Here is a 14,327-nt window from a genome sequence, read left to right on the forward strand (position 1 = left end):
ACTTTTCCAAAATGTGTGTACAAGCAGACACACAGTGCTTTCTAGGTTGCGTGGAAATGTAGTATCTTTCTTGTGCATTCAGCTTCTTGAGATATTTACTTTCTTTAGTGCTGAACACTTCTATTCAGGGGCACATAATGCTTATCACACACTTCCAGGCTCAGTGGAGCAGCACAAAATGTAAAATCAATTCACGAATGCTCTGATGAAGTTTATGAACTCATTATATATTAGATGCATAACAAGATCTCATCTGAAAGCAACCAGTGATCCTGAACATGTATGAGCACTTGGACAAGCAAATATAATTCCTACTTTGGTGGTTTTGTCTTTTAACAGTTTAGCAATATTTTTCTATTGCAAAGAACTCATCAACTTGCTTTTGTGCTGGGGTATGGAGTGAAGGAAGTATTTTTCAACAGCAGACCATTTTCCAAAAATCTCTTTCCAGCTGGTTCTAATGTCAGCAACCTAGAGGAAGCACGTTTCACAAACCAACGACCTGAAAGTTTCGTATCTGACCGTATTTTTTTCAAAATCTGTCCAACAAAAATTACTGACAAACGAGATCACATCCAACGTATTTTCACCGAAGTCCTCGTAATTCTTTTTGGGAGACAACACGGATGATGTCTATATTACACGTGCCAACATCACTCGACTATTTTTTTCTAACAGAATCAGAGAATCATAAAACAATTCACAGTTTTGTTATTAACATTGGGACCATCACAACCTATCATCAATAAATAGCTTCCAATGAGAAAGCTCAAACCTATCCCAAGGCTTCATTTAACTCGGAGTAAATACGACTAGCAGTGGCTTTACCAATGAAGAAATTATGTAGATGTCTTGTCATTATCATTTGTTCGGAATCAAACCAGTATTTAAGTACAGTTTGAAGCTCTTTCATTGAAGTTGTATCCAAGAGACAAATTATTTAATGTTTTTGTCCAAATTTGTTAACATTAGATTATTTTACAATTTTGACCTCTCTGATAGAAATATGTGATCTATTTCATATGACTTGTGTGTCATTTATCTTCTGAAAAATTTCTGACTCATCTTGAAATTTGTCAAGTATCTCCATGTTTTCACTGACTTCATACCACTTGCATAACATTCCCAATATAGAGATCAAGAATCACTTTGGCATACAAGGCTGTTAACAAAACTTGCAGCCTTCTCAATGGAATTTGCAAACTTTTTCAATCCATATACCACACCAACCATTACTTTACTGGCCATAAACTTTCCTTCATGTCACATAAATTTGAAGGATACAGACTAAAACTGACCAGTTAGAAAAATATTGATTTTATTGACCATTTTTCCTCCTTCCAATTGGCACTATTTGAGTTGCTGTGTCACTTATTAGCAGCAACCACTGAACTTTCCAAACATAATTCTTTAAATAAGTGAGCTCCCACATACAAAACTGTGTTAACCGCTTTAGTAAGAAAAGTTCAGGAAAGGTTTGAAATTACGATTAAAGTTTGTTGGGAGTTGCTTCGTGCTCTCACTATCAAACAATGGATGAGTACAGTCTGGATAAATTGCGCTCCATGAGTTACACTGCCTTAAACATGTACACAGAATCTGACTGCAATACTTGACTTACTGTATTAAGCCTTTCACGTGGGTATACAGCTCCGAATGAGTAGTTGATGACAGCATTTAAAATTTTTTAATTCAATAAATAATTATTTGGAGTACTGAAAATCAAATTTTTGTTCACCCTACAAGTTGTTAAGATACGCAACCTGCAGCTGGAACAAAGTGCCAGGATAGTCATTTAGTGATGAAGATTCGTAATTTAGTTATGAGTTGTAGTTTTATCACCAGTTATTTATGTTAAAGGTTCTTTTGCCCTTCCAAATTTCTTCATCACCAACACAAGTTACTGTGCCACATCTTTGTAAGATAATCTCAACTAAGTGAGAAATCCTCACAGAAACATGCTTCAAACTGTTCTCACTGGCATGTAACATCAGCTGACTTTGACAACAACAATACACAAAGTTCTGAGCCAGACACTCTTCACACAATGGCCACTGTTGGTTTGAAGTGTGTCACTGACATTAAGTAGCCAAAGTACTACTTTGCCCTGAAAGTAGTACAGAAAAAACCCAGAGCCTCAATATTCAATGCTGGTAAAACACACACACACACACACACACACCATGTATAGCTTTTTGTAGGAGCAATACTCAGGTCCGTACTATTTTCCTGGATTCTTACGAAGTCCAGTACAGTTAATGATTCTATATTAATCAGCATGAGTAAAAAACGAGAAACACTGCAACTGCAGTGAAAAACCTTTATAATTGCTATTATAACAAATCAACATGAGGCACAGAAAGTTTTCCAATCACTGCATCTGTGTGGATACATACACAATGTTTGCCCATACAACTCTAATCACAGTTTTGACTTATAATGACATGTTCCAACACTTATTCAAGACTTGACAAGATGGACGCACTTTACTGTTCTACTAATGATTGCATTGGATCACCTGCAGAATGTTTCAAATGGCTCTGAGCACTATGGGACTTAACGCCTAGAGCCACTCTGCCACTCTGGCTGGCCGCAGAATGTTTACATTATATAAGTAAGATTTTGGGGTATGTGAATATAAAGTACATATCTGTATATATACTTTGACTGAAAAACTTCCTGCAGTCTGTGTAGATTTGTGATGGTTCAAACATGGAGAAGTTCATTGCTAGAATATGATATCTGAGAAGCGGTAACCGTCAAGTTTATGATAGCAGCAGCTGTACAAAATCAGGGTCATCAGTGAATACTCACGACATCCATATTCATCACTGCTGTCACGGCACTGTGCCACTCCGTCACATCGTTGGTAGTCGGGCACACACTGTCCGTCCCGGCAGCGGAACTCTCCGGGCCTGCAAGCTGTTGGAAAGAGAGTGAATAAATGATGGGGAATTATGAGCACACTACCGTTGAGCACGAAGATCAAGGCATAGTGCGTATAAAAACATGGAAACCAACAGCCGTATGAATAATTTGCTGCATCTAAAGATTCACAACTGGTGACATTCATTCCTGCAGAGACAAAAATGTTTCCTGCGAGGGTACTTAATGGATTGACCCTTTCCCATTTTATTCAATCCTGCAGTATGACACAGTTCTCGAAAACATACAAAATAAATTGACTTTCAAGATTTCAGAGCAATGTTTAAGCACATAACATTCCGAGCAATCTAATAAAGCCGCCTGTAGTGAAATGAACTGCAATCACTAAGTGCCTGGTTCAATTCTTGCTAACAGTAACTTTCATTTTCTTTACTTTCATTTGAATTCTATATCCATTATCAAAGTGAAATGTTAAATAACAAATATAGAAACATAATTAAAAAAATGACATACTTTAAAAATAAAACACTAATTGCATGAAAATGAGAATATTCACAGTAAATTAGAATTTGATGCAAGTATGTGAAATATTACATAAAAAACAAAGTGTTATCAAACAATATTCTTCTTCTACTTTTACATACAACCCACTGCAGACTATAGTTATTTCAACTATTTCTACTTTTTTTTTTTTTTTCAACATTTCTCCATTCATTTCTCGATGTTTCTCTCATCTTTTTTCTGCCCGTGTGGCTCTGTGCCTCTTCTTGGGACTTTCGTGGAAACCATTTGAATCTTAATTTCTTTCCGAGTGGCAGTTGTTTCTCAATATCTTGTGAGTAATTCAAAGTCTGTCCATGTCCCTTCGAACTTCTTTCCACCGTGTGCTGCCCATTTTTAATTTACCAAAATACATTTAAAAAATTGGTACCAGCGACAATTTCTGATTACAACATTTTAATGCTACACATTCCGCTGCATATAGCTGTATTAACTTGCTCAATATGTTATCTAGTTTTATACTTAACAGTGACCGCAAACTATCAAAGCAGATTTCTTCAAATGTTTTTAAGAATTGTGTCATACTGCTTTAGGAAGCTGAGGCCTGGACACTGACTTTCAACCTACAATTATGAAGAAAATTGAAGGGGGCCTATTTGTAAAGTACCCTTGTCAGTCTTAGCAACCATAGTTCACGAAACATGCTGCTTTCCAGCATTCTGCCGTCAAATGTAGTTCAGCTTCCTTGACAATACCCTCAGAGGTCTGTTCAAAGACTGCAGATGACAATAATGCTTTATCACGGATGCAGGGGAGGGGGTGGGGGGGATGTTAGGAAGCACTAAACGAAAATTTGCTTAAGAAAAATTTAAAATTATAATGTGACATAAAAGGTGGAAAGTACTTAATTTCAGGAGGTAAAATTCCAAGCACTGTTAATAGACACATATAAAAGTAGGAAGACCTATCCCGTATAGGGTTTAAGGTCCAATTAACGAGTTCAGTAAAGATGGAGCATGTGGTCAGAGTAAGGGGAAGGAAATAATAGTTGGCATCCTTTGAAAGGAACCAAGCCAGCAAACACTTTAATCGATATAGAAAAATTGCAGAAAGCCTAAATGTCGATGGCTGTATGAGGATTTGAACCACTGTCCTCCCAAATGCAAGTACAGTGTCTTCATGCTGCCTTACAAAACCGTTCACCCAAGAGGGCTTCCACTTGTGAGTACTCTACAAAAAAAGAATTGCACGATACCCTCAGTCTTAATTAAAAATAAGGTTGTTATCAATAGTGGCATACAGTAGTGGTTCATTTCTGGTGTGTTGGAGGTTGTGGGTTCCAATACCACAACATGCTTTATAATTTTTCTTTTAATCTTTATTGAACAGACTTTGATAATTATTTTTATTCAATTGCTGAGTTTAAAGTTTTTTTTTTTTTTTTCCTCTGCCACATCATTTTAACCATTGTATTACCTTTATTTCCTCTCATTTTTTCTTCCTATCACTAGTTTTTCATTTGGAATCTCCGACCACGTGATTGTAAATATTTTTATGTACTAACCTTAATATAATTTCTTGTTTTATTATTTTATACTTTCCTCCATGTTGCTGACTTCATTATTTATGTTACTGATTTTGCTCTAACATAATTTTACTTAAAATTCCATCTTCCATTTAAATCTTCATCAGTACACTTTTTGTCTACAGTGCAATACAGATTAATGTTTTAAATTCTTGTATGCTGATTACCTTCCAAAAAGGGACATCTTGTAATACTAAACACGCCTGACACCATTTCACAGTGCATATAAATAGCTATTTTTTTTTTTTTTAATATCCACCAGACTGACATTTTCAAACATTGAAATATTGTGACAGACAGATAAAAGTAATTAAAAGATCCCAAAATGAAAAAAGAATGATAAGAAGAAAAAAAGAGAGCAAATAAAAAAGTTATTATGATGGTTAAAATTATGCAGAAAAGGACTAGAAATAAAAAAAATTACATTTAAACCAAGTAACTCAATAAAAATAATGAACAAAGTCATTTTAATAAAGATTTAAAAATGAAAATTGCGAAGTGCCTGATGCGATTCAAACGCACATCTTTCAGCATATCAGAAAAGTGCCTTTAACCCCTGCGCTAAACTGCCACTCTCGATAACAGCATTATTTTTAGGCTCTAGAGCAGGGGTACCCAGTCTTATTTACCTACCAACTACTTTAGTACCTCTGTTAGTACTAAAATTTTCTACCCCGCCACCAGTTCCACAATAAAAGTGATTCATAAATTCGGGAAGTAATCTTACTTTACTTTAAAAAATTTACACAGCAGCTACAGGAAATTAAAGAATGTAACAACAATTACCTACCAAATACTTTATGTCAAAATTTTAAGGAAACCTAACAAAAACATTTTTAAAACACCTACCATCTGCTGCCCACCACGAAGGTTCGAATGCCCATTAGTGGGCAGCAGGGGCCAGGTTGACTACCACTGCTCCAGAGCATCACAAATAATTCTTTTTCGTTGATTACATGTAAACATTCTGTTTTCCACTTGGGTGAATGGCTGCAGAATGAGATACCTGGGATCCTAGCCTACACTATCATACAGGAGTTTTCTAAAAGTTGATCTTCCCCTCAGTGGACCACACCTTGTTAGTTATCTGTCACAGATCCCACCACATATCATTTTGTTTTCTCATTCTCCCTCCTTGAGGCAGGAGCTAATAATTCCAAAAGCCTGGACTCTTTTCTTCCTACATTTGCATGTTTCTACTGACAGGGCAGTCTAGAATTTTGCCTCCTTACAGTTATGTGCTGGCCATACCTATATCACTATAAATTTACAGACCACAATTACTAAGACAAATCCATATTTAATTTTACATACCAACTGCAATGAATATCAGTGTACACTTTTAGTACAGGTATTAAATACAGACTTTATAAAAAATGGACCCAATTTTAATCATTTATATTTAATGAAATATACCAGTAGATATGTTTACAGATGAAAACAGTAGATTTTAAAGATGAAAAATTTAGATTAAAATGATCACTGTGAGGCTACCCTCCTGCAGAGCAAAGATCTTAGTAGTAGCTGCACTCAACCTGCACACAAAGAACCATCTCTCATGTTACTGAGTTACCACAGCTGTGATATAATCTGCGGGTTGGCCAAACGTGTCAGTACAGGTGGAATGTAAAGTGTCTCTTTTACATTCCCTCCCCCTAGAAAAAACTCGCTCGGTGTGAAATCGCGAGAACTCTGACAGAAAATAAGAGCCAGGAGGTCTTCTCCCATGCTATTTGAAAAGTACAAGCGTCACAAATCTGATTTAAGGTCTGCAGACTTTAGCTATGTGAGCATCTTTTTTATGACTTGCATCAACACTGCATGGTAGTAATTGTGTTAACAACCAAAGTGAACTGGCTGTCAGTTGGTGTGATCATTCTGGCAATGGTAACTGACACTGTTTATTCTCGTGTTTCCAACAGTTTACAGATTATTTACATCCAAATTGTATTTCATGAAATAAAAATTCAGTAAACTGGGTCCATCTTTTTTAATAGACCTTTATTAAGTTATTTCACTTGTCAGAAATTGTTCATGCTTGGCATTCATCGGTTCATACACATACAATGATAATGTTACAGAAGAAAAGATGATGTTTCACGAAGTATCTCACTGCCTTCTTTCACAGTAATTGTAAAAAATGATGGCTGGATTAAAACATGAAAAAACTTAGATGTCTACAATGTGATGCACTTCATGCATCTAAAGCATGCTTCTAATTATAGATTGTTGTCACAGAGAATCAGTTTCTTACGGAGATGCACTGATGTAAGGAATGAAGAGCACAGGGTAAAATGCTATGAAAGATGCAAGCACTGCTAAATTTTCTCCTTCTGTCTACTGCTAGACTTTCTTGTTCGATCTATTTTGGGACTGCAGTAAATATAAAGAAAGGACAAAACAAACTGGGACTTAACTTACGAGAAACACGTAAACTTGCTATCAAGACAGACAGTAACTACAAAAATCATTGTACAATGAAAAAATTGATGCATATAGAAGTAAATAATGCACTAGATCTCACACAATTCATAAATGACACGAGACTTATCTAGTATATTAAGTCAAAATATCACTATTTGCCGCTGACTGACACGTTTCATGCACAAAAGAATAAAGAATTATTGATGTGGCAGTTTATAAAATTATACAACTTACCCAAATCACACCCTAAATTTTTTCCTGGATTTGAACATAAATAAACAAGATAATACTAACTGTCACACACACAACTTTACAACTCCTGAATATGTTCCAGGCATATCACTCTGTCTAGATTCATTCGCATTGTAGCTCTTTCTAAAGATCTAAAATAATGTTTTCTGAAGTTGGGGGAAAGTGTACATGGCAACTTGGATATCAGCAGAAGAAAGTTTAAGTACCAAACAAGACTACACAAGGAAAACAGGGACTAGTGACAACTAAAATGCAACAAAATGCTCCACAATGCACGTTCTCTTCGAGGAAAGGAGTGGTAAGACTATGTAGCATAACCAAGCACAGTATGGGATACAGATGGCCCTCAATTTCCAATGCACAAAGTCTGGTCCCTATGAATAATGCTGCTAGATGGAGTTTTTGGTGAAGTATCCCCAAAAAGAAGTTCTTCTAATTGAATCACTCAGTGAAGTACCACATGAAAATAGCCTCATTAGAAATTATATTTCAAATGAAGCTACATCAAGAAATAGGTACACTAACAGAAATAGAACATCACATTACCAAATTAATACTCCAGGTATTTCTGCACCTGTCAGATATGCCGATTAAAATTTCATCCTTATGTGAGCTTATTTCAGGTACAGAAAAAGGCCATTCCTACAGATAAAGAGTGGTGGAAATACGCGTCGGATATCGGGTGTGCCCAACATTACTGAAACTCGAGAGGTGAAGATCACAACACAGCAAGCTCAGACAGCAAGTACAGGCATTTTATCGCCATATTTCAAACTCTGAGAAAGGTCAAATCATTGGCACGATGGCCACAGGAGCATCGTACCAATGGATAGCGCACACAGTTGGCTGTAGTGCAATGCCTGCAGAAAAACTTGTGATGAGGTGGATTCGGGACAACAACATGGCAAGAAGAATCGACACAGATCCTTCCCAAAAAGAACCGACACAGGTCCTTCCCAAATGACTACACTGCTAGAAGATCGCTCCATTGTTCGACTGGGTGATAAACAGACAGGTGACAGCAGCAGAAATCTAGGAGAGATTTACAGGCAGTGTGTCACCACGAAACATTCGGAACAAACTAATGGAAGGTGCGATGAGACCATTTACACTGAACCACAGGTGACAGGTATTTGGACGGTGTAGGAAAAGAGTAGACTGGGATATTAATTTGCATTCTGTGGTGTTCAGAGATGACCACTTCTGCCTGTCGTGGTCATGCCTAGGCCACTGATGACCTGATAAAAAGACTGAGAAAGCAGCAATTCTCGAGACCCGAGCCCCTACAACTGCTGGAATCGTGTTGTGGGAAGCTGTAGGACATTATATCAGGTCTGATTTGATAGAGCCTGAAGGGGGGCTGAACATCTCCATCATGTGGGAAGAATGGTAAACCCTGTTGTCATAGGCTTTGTGCGAAGCCAAATGTCATATTCCAAAAAGACAATATACGACTCGACACTGCATCCCTGACTGGTCTGCCTTGTACCTTAATCTGTCATCCATAGAGTACATCACAAGCATAATCGGGAGATGTATATTTTCATACCAAACCCCCTACTGTAATCTTCATGAACTGACATGAAATATGTTTTAGGGGTGGCAAAAAATTCCTTAAGATGATATTCAGCAGCCATTTACTCCCAGTCCACAACAAATAAGAGTGTATTCTTGCTTTTGGTGGTCACACTGATGTTAATGATGAACATAAGTTGCAAATGGAATGAAATTATCATTTAATACATTAACATTACGTGAAGAGCATATGTGCAAAGTTTGATTGGTGACACGAAGGGCATCCGGCCACCCTCTGACACTAACATCGCCAAATCAATAGCAACAAGGTCGATCCTGTGCTGGAGTGGGATAAAAGCCCAAAGAAAATGATATGTGCAAAGTTTGATTAATATCAGACTGGTGCTTCACAGTGAAACACACAGTTTTCATCAGTATAAATGTTTTGTGGCTACCAGCCGAGTGCAACCCTTCCCATCCAATGCCACTTCGGTTGCTCGCACGTTGAAACCGTACCGCAAACATTAGACTTCAGCTGAGCAGTACGATTAAATGATAGTGGTCAGTTAGTTTTTACTGTTGGCGACTGGTGAAAATGTTTTAAGATATTAGATGTATGTGTATATGTGATGTGCTACAAATTATGCTGCAAATCATATATTCAATGCAGAAGAACCTTCCCTAAGCTTGATGTTTTGTTAATCTTTTACTTGAAGATGGTTGCTTGACTGAAACTAATTGTCTGCGAATAAACATGAATAATATGATTCTGTTGTTTAAAATAAGGACGTGTTCTTTACAAAGGAGCCATCCTGGCACCTGCTTCATTGGAGGTGCGAGGGGCAACAAAATTCAAGATTAGAATTAGTAGTAGAGCGCTCATGGCAAACAAAGCCACTTGTCCAAGTTTGCAGGACAGTGCAAGATTTTCCAGACTTTGCACATTTGGAATGAGAGGGGACGCAGTGGGGGATGAAACACGTGACCACTAAGAGACAGGTACAACAAGAGGATGCAAGAGGGGGCTAAGAGACCGCAGCGAGTGCCTCATTCACCGAAGACGGGGGCGCAGTCTTGTTCGTCCGAGAAGTCGCGGCAGTCGTAGACTCGGTCGCAACGGTGCGCCCCGTCGATGCAGGTGGAGCCGTCGGCACACGCAAACTCGTTGGGCAGGCAATTTGTGGTGGGGGCCTCCTCCTCGCTGCCTCCGTCACCTTCCTCCTCGCTCTCGTCCTCGTCCTCGTCCCCTTCCTCACGTGCTCCTAGCTCCGTGTGCACGCGTACGGGAGAGTGCAGGGATGCGAGAGGTGGGAGGTGCAGGAGGGCGGGTGTGTACACAGTAAGTGAAACATTGCATCCCTCTACGTATCTTAAATGATATGGAATACAGACAGTTTACAAAAGAACATGGAACATGTCTCAAACAGATGTGTATTTGCACTAGAAATGTAGGGAGAGTACATGTTTATATTTACAAAAAATATGCAGCTACTTTTTCTTTTTTTTTTTACTCGATAGCAGCCATTAGAGACCACACGAGATGACAAATTATTCATTACTGAGAGCTACCTTTACAGCCTTTGTCTTCTTTCTCCTCTTCAGTCGTTGTTCATCAAGGAAGCCATTAAAGCAGTCTATTACTGGCCTACACTCTGTCTGGTCTGAGACATCCCCTTGATTTAATACACCCCACTTCAGATCCTATCTTATCTCCCTGAACCATTTGTTGGATACTTTAGATCTGCTGTCAACTATCTCAGAAATCTATTTAGTAAGCCTTTTCTCAGCCACCCTGAATAGATTATCATAAAATTTTAGCCTTCTTTTCCTAATCAACTTAAACAATCGCATTTTACTGTTAAAGTTCTCATAATCTATCCTGTCTATCCACAATCTTTGAATCTTTGGATCCTTTATCTAGCTTTCAAATTGCTCAAGCTTTGTCTAGTCCCGATATTCCTGTTATTTGGACTAGCATCGACACCCACTTATTTTAATGACCACGTTGTAGCGTCTTTGTTTAGTTCATCTGTGAAAAGGATTGTCCATCTCTTCTCGTCTTGTGTTGTTGGATGTACCATAATTACCAAAGAAAACAAATACGGGTGAAAATTTGTGACAATACAATCAGATATGCTCCAGCAGACATGATTCAGCGAACTAGACATTTGGGAGACAATTTCTAATGTGTGATTACAAGCCACCACTGACTTCAGTATTTAGTACAAATATACTTGAAGTGTGAACTTTTCCATCAAGTCCCCACCTAATTGTGCTCAAATTATGCCCATAGCCTTCCTTAGCAAGGAATCCAGTACTCCTTTAACACATTACAATTTATTTATCACTCACATACATCTGTTAAAGGAGGAGTTCCACATATTGGTCTTGGCATTTGGATGCAATACTGCACTCATCTCTGCAGTCAGTTATAAATTCTTTCAAACACCCCTGTATAACCTCGAAAAACTTGTAAGACTGCACAGTTCACTGCTTCAGTTCTTCAACAGCATCAATGGTGTGATGTACATTTCACATGTGAGACAGCCCCAGACAGAAAAACACAGAGAATTGAGGTCAGGTGAAGCCTTGCTGTATCTATCCATCTCGGACATACTCGTGTATTAGAAAACATCCTTACAACAGCCGTAAACTGTTCCGATCACCCATCACGCATCTACCACAATCACCAAATTGTATGCCTTTATGATAATTATTATCGATCAATAGTCAATCGATTAATGAAAAACCGCTCCAGTTCCTAATAAGGATTTTACTAAGTCCACAACCGCTTTTGGCCTATACACTGGGCCACTTTTAGGTGGATACTGTGTTGTACACAAGCAACATCACTGTCATTTGACATTAAACGGTGCTGGCACTGCATTTCTACAGCAGAATATCCACTCGAAAATGGCCTAATGAAAAGGTCGAAACTGGTCGTGGACTTAATAAACGGAACAAACAGTTGCAGAATTGTACCCTGCGAACATGGAGAAGCTAAGTATATACGATCATCTTCAGATTATGTGGGTGCGTAAGCAATTCATATTCGCGTACATGTGACGTGTTCTTCCGTATGGATACCACATGTTGCTTACAAGACTACATAAATTGATGAAATCTTAATTGAAACTAGTCATCATAAAAATAAATAAATCTGTGACCGAGACAATGAAATAGAGCACAAATTTCAAACACATCTGTACTAACTACAACAATACGTCATACCAAAGACATCAACAACTTGTACCCACACATTCACAATGATCTCACTAACAGCTCATTTGTGGACCTATGTTTGCTGGAATATTTCTACTTCCATTATCGTACAACTTTCACACGTGTCCATTTCTACTATCGACTGTGATACACTCTGTATAGAGGATGTTGCACAATTACTGTTAAGACTTCTAAGGGTTGTAGATGGAATTTTTTGATAAAATTCTGACATGGAACTCTGACAAGAAATGTGGCATTTGGACATGAAATAGGTTTGAAGATCAGATCACTTTCAAAACCTCCTGCTTAACGGTGCAAAACAGTCACAGTGAGCTCTAACCTGGTGCTCTACAGGAGCCCACAGCACAAGTAATGTTTCAAGTGGTCATTGTCGAGCCCTCTTTCATGTGACAAAGGATGTCCTCTTCAAAGTTGAGACTGTAGTGCATCTGTTGAGCACCGCAGTCAAACCTCCTACTTGCAAATGTATCAAATTCTCATAGCCATTGCTGTAGCCGGATAAAAATGGTAGGTGATATCACAATTACAACAAGGACTGATCTCAACGCCCTCTTCTCAGTTAGTGTGCATAGTGCAAAGCAGGAGGTTGAAAGTGATCCAAACTCCACACTTATTTCATTTCCAAATGGTACATTTCCAGATATCAATTCCTTATCAAAGCTCTGTCTACTATAAGTCTGCTCTACAAGCCCTATAAGCCTGTAACAGGGATTGTAAAACACACTATCATATGTTCCAAAATTCATACCCAAGCTCTTCGCCATGCAAAACATTATCAAATATTAAAACAAATTCACACTTTGCAAACACTGAACGTTTCATAGCCAGCTCTTAATGTACCACCTGGAGGTAACCGTTTCAAGTTTCTCCAGCCATCAGTTGTTTGATTGATAATCTGACGTTTTATCAGTACGAGTGACTGACATCCTCAATGGGTTCTGCAGAAAATGACAAGTTTATCCATGTCTGTCATGGCACATAGTCCTTCACATAGAACACAAATGTAAGATAGGTACAAAACTTTAACTTTTTCAGAAATTTGTGAAGTACACTTGTAAGATTTTGTCATTTGTACTTGCTAAAACAAAATTTGGAAATCTGCTCCTTCTTTTTGTATGACTTCATAATGAATTTCTATTACTTTCTTTCCAACCTGTTCACTGTAGACAGTTAGAATTAATTTGCAAGCCACCTTCCAAACTCCAGACATGGGATTAATTTTTTGAAACTGCCTATGTGGTAAGATGGGTCCCAGGTACCACATCCTGATAGGTCCTTGTTTGCAAGTAATCAGGGAAAAAATTTTCAGAATTTATTGCGATTCACTAGTACCTTCAAAAGAGCACCTCATAATGACATCACAGCGAACCAGTTAAATTTTTGTTTGGTACACTGAAAGTAGTAGATTCAAATCCCGTCTCTTTACAGTTTTATAGAAATAAATGAATTCATTATTTCTGTTATTAATTGGTTTAAAGATATTTTTTTGTTTAGTCTGATTTAACTTCCTTGTTGTCAATTTATATTTTTATCCACATTATTGGAATCTCTAATTTTATTAATCACTTTTCCTTGAATTTTGTTTTATTTGTAAAACATTCTTTTGTTTGAATCTTCATCAGCATTGTTTTGTCCATGGGGCAGAAGAATTTATGTTTTGTATGACGATTACCAGCCAAACAATGTACATCTTGTAACGAACAACAAATTTTTAACATGACTTCACAGCCAGTGTAAATAGATTATCTGTCTTCCTTTATTTAATAGATGAGTTTTAAAATATTTAAATACCATGATGGATAAATGAATTTATTTAAAATCATTTGGACTATGATTACAAACGAAGAACATAAGAAAGTAAAAATTAGGGCACATAAAAGTATTGATACAATGGTTAAAACAATGCAACAAAGGATTAGAA

The 14,327-nt window shown here is 37.6% G+C and overlaps 1 protein-coding gene across 1 annotated transcript in view; it reads right to left on the minus strand.

Moving 5' to 3' along the window:
• The window catches only part of LOC126108671 (basement membrane-specific heparan sulfate proteoglycan core protein), a 761,963-nt gene that overhangs the window by 258,837 nt on the left and 488,799 nt on the right, over window positions 1–14,327 (minus strand). Inside the window, exon 21 of the mRNA XM_049913980.1 lies at window positions 2,815–2,922. Within this exon, the coding sequence (XP_049769937.1) occupies window positions 2,815–2,922 (108 nt within the window). The remainder of the gene's footprint in view (window positions 1–2,814; window positions 2,923–14,327) is intronic.

Source organism: Schistocerca cancellata, chromosome 11 (assembly GCF_023864275.1).
Source record: "Schistocerca cancellata isolate TAMUIC-IGC-003103 chromosome 11, iqSchCanc2.1, whole genome shotgun sequence".
NCBI classification, from domain to species: domain Eukaryota; kingdom Metazoa; phylum Arthropoda; class Insecta; order Orthoptera; family Acrididae; genus Schistocerca; species Schistocerca cancellata.